Genomic DNA, 12302 nt, shown 5'->3' on the forward strand with positions numbered 1-12302 from the left:
ATCAGTCCTTCTCTCCATTAAAAAACCCCATAAACTCGCTTCACTTAAATGTGAGCTTGCTGATCAAAGAGAAATTGTTTCCAGGACTCCTGGAATGGCCACCTCCCCAGAGTCCTTTCTATCAATGTTTTCATCCTGGCTCCTGTACTGAATAGAAAAGGCAGTTGTGTTGCTTTGCTGCGCCTTTTAAACATTGTACTTAAACAGCATGTCAAGAAAAGATTCTTGATTTGGGAAAATGTTAATATTTCTCTCCTTAATACTGTTCACAGAAAATGCCATTTTCCCACATGGAAAGCATATGGTGCTCTGAAGATCAGTACTCAGCAAGGTCAACTCATCCAAATTGCAGAATTCATTTCAGGAAATAGAGCAACATAATTTTCCTTATTATACTTCACAAGATATAATATATCCTCCTTCACCATATCTTTTCTCTGCTGCTTCTTCTCTCGCACACATCAGCACTGAGTGATTTCACTCAGCAATTTTATTTGAAAAGCCTAGTTGGTTTCCTTCAGCTCCATTTAGCACATTCATCTAGCCATGCAAAATTTCATTCAAAGTTTCAAGTTTTTCCTTAGGGTTCAACAGCATTGCTGCCTGCCAAGGCCCATGTTAAAAATCAGAGTATATTTCAGCTAGGTGCTTTTACAATGGAAGGGATCGTGCTTTAGAGAACACGTCCTCTGGAGCAGCAATTTCAGGTTAATGCTTTAGAAAACACCCCACCATCCCTCATCTGTTTTTGAGACACTCTACTGAGCAGCAACAGGGAAATAATCTTGGAAAAAAATTCTAACATGCATGTTTCTGAGCCACATGTTTCTGAGCCACATTATTTCTGCAGGAAATAATTGCTGTCTGAGCCTTCTTGCCCTAGAAGAAAACTAACTAGAAACTGGAGACAGTGGTCCACTGGAAACTGTGTAACTGGACAGTGTGGAGCTTCCCTGGTAGCACAGATGTAACTTGGGTCTTCTCTCTGACACTCTTAGCCCAGGAAATGTTCTGACTATGCCTGTATTGAGTTACAGATGAGTAAACTCCACTGTCCTCATAAGAACTCTGAGCTGATTTGACAGAAGCCTCCATTTCCATTTTGATCAACTGCAAGGAGACCTTCTTATCAACCATTACATGTGTTTTTCTTCTCCTCTGCCCCATGAAAAAGCTGACATAGAGCAGAACCCTTTTTCAGACCAAGGGTTTTCAATTAGTCCAAAGATAGCTCTCATGAAAATGGAGGGAATGCACCTCCTATGGAGTCAGACCAACAATGATTAAAAAAATCAAATTCAGAGGGACTGGTCTGGACACAACATCCTACCAAATTCAAAGGAGCACTGAGTTGCTGCAATAGGAGCAAGGCAAGACCAGAATACCAGGTAAGTCTGTGTGCTTTACACAAATTTTATCTTTCTAACCTTCCTCTGGTACTGGCTATTGCTTCCATTTTCCCTTCTTGTCTCATGTACCAGTGTAGATGCAATAGTCTTATCCAGCAGCATTCACCCTCAAGACATTTTCCTCTTTTATGGGCATAATATTGAATAAATTGTGCAGAATATTTCAGGAACAGGAGGTATTTAGGAATCTACTCTCTAAAATATAACAGCAGCAGCAATGGGAGACCAATAAACAAATGTGAGAGGTCTAAGGGAAAAATGCACCTATAAAGGAAAATGTAAATTTAGAGGAATTCCAGTGTTCAAGTTGCAGGTAGAGGAAAAATATGTGAGCTAAGTCACTTGTCAACAACTACTTGGATTTACAGACTTTTCAGAAAAAGGGACAAAACACACCCACCTATTAGGAGAGAAAGATCAAAAATTAAAAGGATCAAAAGAATCAAAACATTTGTTCACATGCAGAAACTCAGAAGGACTGCTGGAGAGAGGAAGAAATAATATGCATGCAATATAAATGTACATTTTCATCACCTAATTCAAACAACACCGACAACTGTAAGAGATAGCAAAAAAAATCAACCTCTTCAAGGTGATTCTCTGTCATTGTTTTTAGTGCTACTTACTGTCAATTTCTTTTACTTGAAAATAGATGAGACAAAACAATATTTTTTTGTTTCATTTTAGACAGGTGGGATAGGAAAATTAAAGTAAAAAACTAAGGTAAATGCAGGAGGAGCAAGTAAATTCAACAGATGTTGTGGAGATAAAACTGTCTATTCTGAGTGCTATGTTATCTTCATAGATCTCTTATTGCAAGCATGAGCTGAAATTGAACATGAGATGGACATGTACTGTAATCAAACAACAAATTTTTGATTTGGCCTCAAATTTTGATTCAGCTTTTGAAGCCAGGACTTCACCCCTGAATTTCAAGTGCTGATCTGACCTCTCTTGATTTTATAGCAGAAGAGCCCCAGTAATTTTCATGAAAACATGCCTGCAAATTACATTGTTGTAAATGAGAGCAAAATGGTGCTCCTTTCTGTGATCTCCCAAACCATGGGTTATTTACCCACTGCTTTATAGAGGAGGCCAGGATATTTATTAATACAGACCTGGAAGAAGAGTACGGATGTCAGCAAAGGCAAGGGGAAAATATCAAATCAAAATACAAGCTTACAGGGCTAAAATTAGTACAGTATGTTCTGGAAATAATACAACACATAGAGTAGCATTATTAGCACTTTGAAATTCTTGAAAGGTTTTATTAATGTAAGTAAAAATTTTTTTTAGCTATAGAAAATCTACCTGTTTTCCCTCATCATTTCTGCTTCCTTCTCTTTCACAGATGCTGGAGAGTCTTCGAAGTCATAGGAGAAGAGGTGAAAAGGAGTGTGTGGTACATAAGGTAATTTCTCCACTGTTGGAGATGCCTTTGGAGTAATGGATGCTGAGGAATTTTGGGGAGAGCTCAGCAATGTTGTTGCAGGTGAAGATGGTGATGAAAGGACAGAATTATGATGAGAGACAGATGAGTCAGGCACAGAAGAAGAGTTGCTAGAAAAGCTCTTGGCTCTAGAGCAGGTGAGAGGTCTCTCAGCTGGAGAAATGGCACTGGAGACAGCTGAAGAGTCAGAACACTGTGAAAAGCTTTCCTTCATAGCCTCATGCACAACTGGAACCTCACTGCAGGAGGAAAAGATCATTAGAAAGGGAAGCGGAGAGAAAAATGGGGCGAAGGGAGATCACAGATAGCATCAATTGCAGGGAAAAAAATGAAGAAGAGTCAGACAAACAAAAACTTTCAAAATTTAGAAAATCATCACATCTTTTTAAATAAAGAGAACTCACATCTTTGTATCCCAGTGGGATTCTTCTTGTAGTTGGAAATACTGGGGAAAAGAAGCAACTCATTCCAAAGGAAAAGAGGGGATTTAACCTATAGGCTTCAGAACTCATTTCCATGAGCCTTTTCACACCTATTTTTGGAACAATTTTCATATATTTCAAGTTAGGTTGTAAGCATTGTCAGAGCAGTACAAAGCAGACTAAGCACACAGTCCATGGAGTACAGATGGTTCAAGATACAGTCTGCAGGACTGCTTCTCCAAGACTACCTGATGTCTGACTATCATCCTCCCTGGGAATCTGATCTTTTTACTAAAAATGTTCATCCAACAAAGATAAAAATAAAAAAGTACTCAATTAGCACTGTTCTTTAAAAAATCAAGTTTAAAATTATTTCAAAAGCAACACCTTAACAAGTATTTTTCTAGGTATGAAGGCACTAATTTCTGGTTTCTCTGAGTGTCAGCATCCCATGCTGGTCTTTCATAGACACTTGCAGAGTTTGCATCAAAGAAAATAGAAAACACATCTGCTTTGCTCTACTGAAGGCAGATGTTGGTGAGTGACAGAAGTCACAAAGCAGGTGAGAAGCCATGGGATCTGCCCCCCAGGATGTCTGTTTTCACTAGTAACTGCAGCACAAACACTGTGCACGGGCTTTGGGCTGGATCATTGGCGTGGCTGATTTCATTCTCCCAAGACGACTTCTGCAATCCCCCAGCTGGCATGGAAGGCACAGTCCTTATCTGAGGACTGTGGGCTTGGCACAGCATAGGCAACAAAACCAAAATTTATATTAGATATGTTGGGATCTTATGCAGTCAATCATCAGGTGTGTACCAGGTAATTGTTCTCACAATGGAAAATCTGGAAACCTTCATCTATCGCACCTGCTGTGCTTGACAGGAGACACTGAAGCCAGGCCAGTCCTACCTGTTAGCATCTAACACAAACAGCCACGTTACAGATAATTTTTTTAATGCTACAGAGACAGTGAAAAAAGGTACTTAGGAAAGTCATAGTAATATCACCCAGTTATCTTAAAGAGATAATTATCTTAAAAAGACCAGTGACCTAAAAACACATTATGCTCTTCACATTTCTTAATGAGGCTCTTCCTCATTTTTTAAAGCAGTATTTTAGTATACTCATGAGATTTAACAGTAACTTGTGTCTTAGCTTTGACTTTTAAGAATCAGATTTGAGGAAATTGTCACTTAATTTTGAAGTTTCAGGCAGCCATTGGCAAGATTTTCAGACTGGAAGATAATAATAACAAAAGTACAGTATTTTCTTTGGAATTCGCACATTAAACAGTTTCCTTTCTTCCTTCTGTGCTGTACAGCGCCTGCATGAATGTGGTTTATGTAAAAAAAAATCCAATCTCATTTGCTGAGTTGCAAAGCCAAATAATTTAACCTAAATCAAATGGCTGTCCGGAACAAAAAATATATTTTCTTGCTTTCAGTTTATTAGGATCAAGTTGCCAAATGCCAAATAAATATATATATATATATATATATATATATATCTCAGAAATAAGTGGAAAATTTGTACACAAGAGTATTGATAGGTGATGAAGCATATTGATTGGTGATTTTCTTTTATCTGTATATATGCAGATGGGCAGGCATTTATAAAATTTTATATATACATATATATGTGTATATGTATATATATATATATATGTGTATATGTGTATATATATATATATATATATATATATATATATGTATATCAGTTTTGCCTCAAAGTAGTTCTTTGCTATTAAAATATAAACAAAACTTCTATGGAATCTTAGGCAGCATTCAAAAAAATGTCAATTTACTGCACAGCAACAGATATTCCTAATAAGTAATGAAGATAGGGATGAAAACCTAAGAAACCAAGCAACATCCTCAGGTGAGCATTGCAGTGTTTCATCATTGCCTTAACTAAGCAGTTAAGCCAAACCATGCTTAAAGTTATGCTTTTCACTAAAGCTTTTAGGATCTGTGAGCATTACCTAAAGGGAGTGAGTGCAAACAGTTCATAGTGCACTGAACCTACATAACTGAGTGTTTCCATTAGCACTGCCACCCCCCAGCCCCTTCCCCAAAGCTTTTAAATGCAAAAATATTTCTGTGGGGGGTGGCTTTAACAGGTGATCAAGGGAAGTGAGTGAAAAGGTGGATGCTGCTGCACACTGTGCTGGTGAGCTCACACCAAAGCCTGAAGAAAAGGTGGAGGGATAATGCTGAATCCTGGTACCTGGCTTTGACCTGCCTATTGGCCTCTTCCTCCCCCTCATCCTCAGTATTGGGCTCTGTGATTGGCTGTTCTTCTTCCTCCTCTTCATACTCGTCCTCTCTGAGGTCAAACCAAGGAAAGAGGCATGCAGTGGGATGGAAAGAAAGAAGGTGGAAGAGAAAACAATATGAGTCCCCAGGAAAAAAAATGCAATGAAGTTAGAAATGGAAGGAAGAGACTGATGAAGATGGAGTTATGGGCCTCACGTTAGACGAAAAGCCACCTAAAACTTCCTGCTAAGTATGTGTATGCACAAGGGTAGTTACTGATATAAAACTGCTATCCTCTCCCCTATTTACATTTTTTACTATTATTTTAAGATTCAAAGCTGCCATTGATTTTTCTTGAGCTTTACTTTCCATTTGCAGCTGCCCTACCTGCAAAGGCATTAATGGAAAGCATTCATGACAATAGCAATGTTCAGCTCATTAGTCATTAAGTTCCGTCTTTTTGGCCTAAAGGACAGTACAGGCTGTGCTGGCATGGGACAGCTGGCACTGTACATCACACTTCCTAAATTAAACCAAGTAAAACATTCCTGCTAAGTAACCAATAGCTCAACTGGAAAAGAGAACAGGGTGAACCACTGAGTTAGAAATAACAGAGACCAAATCAGTTCAGGACTATTAGCAAATAGCAATATTTAAGTTATCAGATGCCAGTACATGAATTATTTCAGTAGAGTCATTACTATGGTCAAAGCAGGCTTCAGTTCAGCAGTAATTCTGGCAGAAGAGAAGTGTAAGTCATGCACAAAGCCTCCACAACCTACAAACCACATATGTAAAATAGGAAAACTATATTAAACATAATGGAAAAGCTACACTGTCTGCCTCCCATCCCTTGTATCTATGCTTTTCACCTTCCCAAACCAACAGACTCATGGAAAATATATTTACAGTTGATACAGTTCTCCACTTGATTTAATGATGTATACACCATCAGGTTATGCTCCATGCAAAAAGAAAAACATACAATCAGTAATGAAGTTTTTAAGACACTTATATTCCTTGCATTTCCCTGAAAGCTTGTTTTCTTTCCTCTAATTCTGAAGGGATGCTCTATGGCTTTTTCCATTTAGAATTAGTTTCCATGTTGTAAGAATAATGAATATTTACAGTGTGAGATCATGAACTCATTGAGTGCAATGCAAAGTGTCAATCCAAAATTTGTTGCATTTATATGGAGTTACAGAATAACCAGGCAAATGGCAGCACCTAGAACTTCTCCAGTACTCTGGCAAACATTTACAGAGTAAACATTTTCAACCATTCCTAAAGTGGCTTAGTGACATAACCATCTCAGCTGCCATCTCATCATCTCCCTGTTCTGCCCACAAATATATACCTTCCTTACACAGACACCTCTCAACTTTCACAGCTTTACTCATTTACTGGAAAAAAGAAAAGAAAGAGTTGGACCAGGGAGCATTCATATAATCCCTTCTTACTAGCTCAAGCTTGGCTATTGCCTATGAAGGGAAACTTCTGTATTTGCTTGTCCTACAGCACTCAGATTTAAGAAATAACTCATGAAGCTCTGTGGGATCATCGTTGTCTTTTTAGAGCACAATGCATCCTATAATGCTGGGAGCACAGCTATTGCTTATATGAACAAGTGTCCCCATTATTGCTGTGTTTAAAGCTCACACCAGGATTCCACATTAGTGATGTCAAAATTTCCCCTCTCCTCAATTGTCTCAAAATACCAAAAATCATTTGTGATATACTCATTTGATATGGTGGATCTCATAAATTTGAAGGATTTTTTGAGAATTTATTACACCTTATGAGGGCATGGCTAAAACAACAGGAGTTTACGCAGCACGGAGAATTGGCCTGAAAAAAAACTTTTAGAGATTCCAGAGTGCTAATTATTCTGCCAGGCCAATGACTCCTTCCTCAAATGGTCCCTGAGTTCTAGGTCAAAATCTCAGAAGAAGCTTTGATTGGAAAGCTCTTTTCCTTTGCTAATATTAAGTGCAGGAGTGCGGCAACTACATGCCAAGTGGTTGGAAAAGCCAGAGGAGGGATCCGGCTCTGTGTGACTTGGTAGCAGAGATGATCAGTGTGCACAGAGGCAGGCACACACTCCGGTCTGGGGAGCCAATGTGGTCAAGGGAAACTTGCACAAAGGAAATAAGTGGTTGCACAGGGGAGATGCTCAACACTATTTTAGTAACTAAACTCAGTTTCAGAGTCCTTGAGGATCCCCAGAAGGGGGCTCAGATACAGATGAGAGGAGAGGGGTAAGCTCACAGGCAGGAATGATGTGTGCTCTTCTTTTAAACAAAGCAACAGTGGCAGTCATCTCAGTCTTGCCAGAGGACAGATATTCTGTACAACAAAACAGGTAGCACCTGCTAACTAAATCTTTCCTAAGGGTAGAAAAGGAACATTTCCGTGTGAATATTTATTAAAATGGGAAAACACTAACTGGAGTCAGATGCTCAAACACAACAGCAGGCAGATTTGTGAACCCATCTGAACTGTTCAGAGTTATGTGTTCATTTTTGTATGCAGTGGAGAAGGGATCATGTGGAAAAGCTCATTGTCCCTCACATAGAGATGCAAATTTGGAGTCATTGCAGTAGTGGAATTAAATTAAGAGAAAAGGACTCATAGGGAGGTTTCCAATTAAATGAGGTTCAGAAGCCAGCATGGTTTTAAGTAGTGCAGAGGAATCTATCCTGTTTACAAAAGGCAAATATTTATCCAGTGGCAGGGAGGAAGGTCTTCAGCTAGTGCAGAAGGATCAGATATATTCAGCTAACCTTAAGGCTGCTCCTGAGTTACTTCAGTTCCATGATAAAAGCGTCAGGTTAGAAATATTTAAACAAAAGCTGTATAGCACTGAAAACAAATTTCAAAACAATCATTCTGTTTAAAATGCAATCTTTAAAATGCATTACTGCTACAGGCTAAAAAAACGAAACAAATAAACAAGACCCCACCCGCCCCGCTAATCTTTAGAAAGTATATCATTGGTCATGGCAATTAACAAACATCTTCTAGGGCACAGATTTTACTTAGTTGTTTCAACTAAATTTTGACATTAAAGTATTTTTAGCCGCTTAAAATAATGTGCATATTAAAAAAGACTATGAAAGTGCAGTTTATAGAGAGAGAACCATTAGACGGCAAAACAAAATCTTGACAAAGGATTTAGAACTAAAGGAGTAACTTCTCTCCTTTTTAGAATGAAAACTTGCCCAGCTGATATTAAATAGCTATTCAAAGCTTCAAAGAGAAAAGCACTAATAAATGCAGACTGATGAAAAGCAATTATAAGAAATGGACTCTTCTACAAGTTTAGCTGAAGGCAGGGGCAGAGTCCTTGAGATGCCGGACCTTGCACCTCACACACACCTAACCTAGTCACAGTTGGATGATTTTAAAAGTAAGAGCACTCTAAAACAACAGCTCTTAGTCCACAGGAACTCAAAGCACCAAAACTTGCTCTCTATCCCACTGGACCCTGGAGCTGAGCAATGTGTACAAGGTTTTGTGTAGCCTCTGTCTCCTCCAGGCTCTCCCCAATCTCTTTGCAGAGTCTTGATGAAGGCTTGAAAGAACTTAGGATTTCTTTCTAGCTTGTAGCCCAGAAACAAAAGTTTCTCACTACTCACCTCCAAAAAAATCCCAAAGGTAGAGCTAAAAGAAAAATCAAAGCCTGTCCTGAAGGAACAAAAAATGCCCCAACAAACAAACAACCCCAACCAAAGGCAACAACAAACAAACAACCCCAACCAAGCCAAAAAAAAACTAACACCAACAAAATAAGCATGAGCACAGAAAAACGTTCTGCTTTGCTCGGTATCAAACAAAAATTTTGAAAAGGTAAGATATGCTTCAAATCATTTTAATTCAGGATGAATTTAACCAGTAATAAACCAGAATATAGAACAATGGAAGAAATTATCATCTTGTCACAATTAGGCTATCAAGGCTTTGGTCAGCACATACAATTCACACAGAAGCTAACTCATGAGATCTAGTAGATGAACTTTAGGTCTCTTCCAACACAACTATTCTATGATTCTGTGGCCAGGACTACAAGCCACATTCAGTGAAATAAGACCACCATTAACCATTTCACAATATTATTTTAGATTACATACTACAGCTGATCTCACAAACTTTCCTTTCAAGGTTGTTTACCACCCTCTCTCCTGAAAACCTCTGACTTCTTTTACCTTGTGCACAGCTGCATCCCTGAACTCCAAGTGAACAAAGAAAAACTGAAAAATGTTCCATTAAGGAAAGATATAAGTCACAGTAGATGCAATTTTATTTTCTCTTGCCATTGCTTGCCATTTTCTTCAGTTTATGAGTTCAATTCCACTTTTATAGCTTAGATGGCACAATTCATAGCCAAATTCCTAAATCCTTGTAAAATAAACAAATGCTTTGGTACACTCCTGTTGCTTCTTCCTTTCTTCTAGCCTATCCTAGATTCAACTAGTCCTTTAGGTGAAAGCTAAAAGCGGTAATAACTCAAACTCAACATTTATAAGTCTGTATAAAGACATGGCAATGCACTTCCCTCCTCCATTAAAAATAAAACCAAAGAAACCACCTATTAACCCCACTACCTATTTCTATTCCACTGCAATTGGTACAATTATGTGAAGATGAAATTACATGAAATTATATGGATAACAGTGTACTTACAAAGCCTCAAAATTTCACTTTTTGCATACAGGAAGACTAGCGTGACTAATTACAAAGGTCAAAAGGAAAATGATCCTGGTATTTCTGCCCTAAATAAAGAAAACAGTTCAGAGAAAAAGGTGAGGAAATGTCAAGTGCTGTGAAGTACATGCATTCACTTTACCTTCATATCTGTCTTTTATCTTTAGGTTCCTGTTACTTTTTCATCCCTAAATTATGATCAGCAACAGCTTTTCGCTCCTAAATAATACCTAGGCAATGCCTCCAGACTTAACTGCTGCAGTTGGTTTATATAGGACACATCAAAACAGAGCACGACAGCAGAACACTGCTTAAGATACTGGCAAGGCTTTGCAAAGACTTCAAGTCACAACTCTCTGATCATTCAGCAGCATTGCTGGTTTTACAATTCTAAGAGCAGAGCGGTAAATAAACAGAATAATGATGCAGATAGACTATTGGAGCAATGTATACTGAAACATACAGAAAGAGAGAAGAAATGTTATTTTCAGAGCTTGGAAGTGCATGTTGGTTAACAGTTGAAGGCCACTGTTATTGACCCTTCAAAGGGAAATGGCATCCTACCAAGCTGATGTCTTTTCTCTCTGTCCCCCACCGTTGCATTCTGTGTATAAAAAACCTTTCCTGTTCTCAGAGGATCATGTTTACAAACACTGGGAACACACTGGAGAGGTGAACTCTCTAAGACATGTACACTCCAGTGCATAAGACACTATCATACAGATCCAGAGAAATGCATTCACACCCTGGTCTGGCATTGCATTTCCTCAGGTAGCTCATGAAAGCTAAACACACCATGGAAAAAAAACCAAATAAAATAATTAGGCTAAGTCATGCTGTGATTTCATTCGCCATGCAGCTATAATCTATTTAAACTTCAGTGCTTTCTTGATTCCTCCTGAAGTTCAAATAGGAAAATCTACCATTGCCTTTACAGCAAAGTGCACTGCTGTTAACTGGACTATGCAGATATACCAAGCATAAAACATTTCCTTTCAGCGCGATGTGCAGTCACAAAAGAATATCTCTACTAGAAAACCTCACACCTACAGAGATGTTTTAATTCATATTAAAAAAAGCTGATATCAACTTGAAACAGGAATTGGACCTGGACCTGAGATACTCATCAAGTTGTAAATTTTAAATTTTAAATTTTAAATTTAAATTTTAATTTTTTTGGATCAATCCCTATCTCTACATCAATGCAGTCCTTCTTTATGATATAGCTGTAAATTTTTTATCTTATGTCTTTTCCTCTACTGCATTCCTTATGGGAGCTTCCAAGATATGCTCACAAAGAGTAAGATTGAAAATTTCACACTTTTAGGGTTCTCCTTTGGAATCTGCTTAACACTTCAAATCCTACCTGCACAGGAGAAATTAATGTGTTCTCCTGCTCCAAACCTAAAATAGCAGGTTTGATTTTTATATGGTATTGCTGTCAAAGTCTAATACAAATCTGATGCTATGAACACACAATACCTTGGCTACCTTACCAAGCCATTTTGTTTTATTTCATTTCATAGATAAATCTTTCTGAAACCTTTCCTTTTTTCTATCCCATTTTCATTTTCACCCATACCAACCAAACTGTGAAAAGTTATTATCTCCCTCATAACTGATCATAGTGCACCCAAATGCTAGGTGCTCAGCTCATATGTATATGTGTATGTCTATGTGTATGTACATGTATTAAAGAGAGTCACATCCACAGATATGTGCCTGCATGCTTATCCTGGAGATGTTTTCTTTGTCTAATTTCATGCCTCAGTTGTTTTAAATATCCAAAACTAGGAACCAGAGATAAACATAAAGAAAAAAAAAAAAACAAACCCAATGTGCTTCTTTCTATTACAGCAATAAAAGAGAAATTAACTTCTTCTCTCATCTGGGCCTTTAGTAATCTATACCACAACCTGTGCCTTACATCAAATTATGATGTTGAATCTCCCCACTTTGCTGTTTCATACCACTATATACCACTCATCATATTTGACACAGACAGCAACTCTAAGAGATCCTAAACAAAATAAACCCCACCCATTGTATTTTTGATCTA

At 38.0% G+C, this 12302-nt stretch overlaps 1 protein-coding gene across 4 annotated transcripts in view; it reads right to left on the minus strand.

Moving 5' to 3' along the window:
* Positions 1-12302, minus strand: part of FHOD3 (formin homology 2 domain containing 3) — a 372140-nt gene that overhangs the window by 92728 nt on the left and 267110 nt on the right. For all 4 annotated transcript variants that reach the window (XM_084215776.1, XM_084215777.1, XM_084215775.1 and 1 more), the window contains 2 exons: positions 5511-5609; positions 2721-3098 (listed from right to left, as the gene is read on the minus strand). In XM_084215776.1, coding sequence (XP_084071902.1) covers positions 2721-3098; positions 5511-5609 — 477 coding nt within the window. The remainder of the gene's footprint in view (positions 1-2720; positions 3099-5510; positions 5610-12302) is intronic.

This window comes from Fringilla coelebs (genome assembly GCF_963513975.1).
Source record: "Fringilla coelebs genome assembly, chromosome: 1".
NCBI lineage: Eukaryota > Metazoa > Chordata > Aves > Passeriformes > Fringillidae > Fringilla > Fringilla coelebs.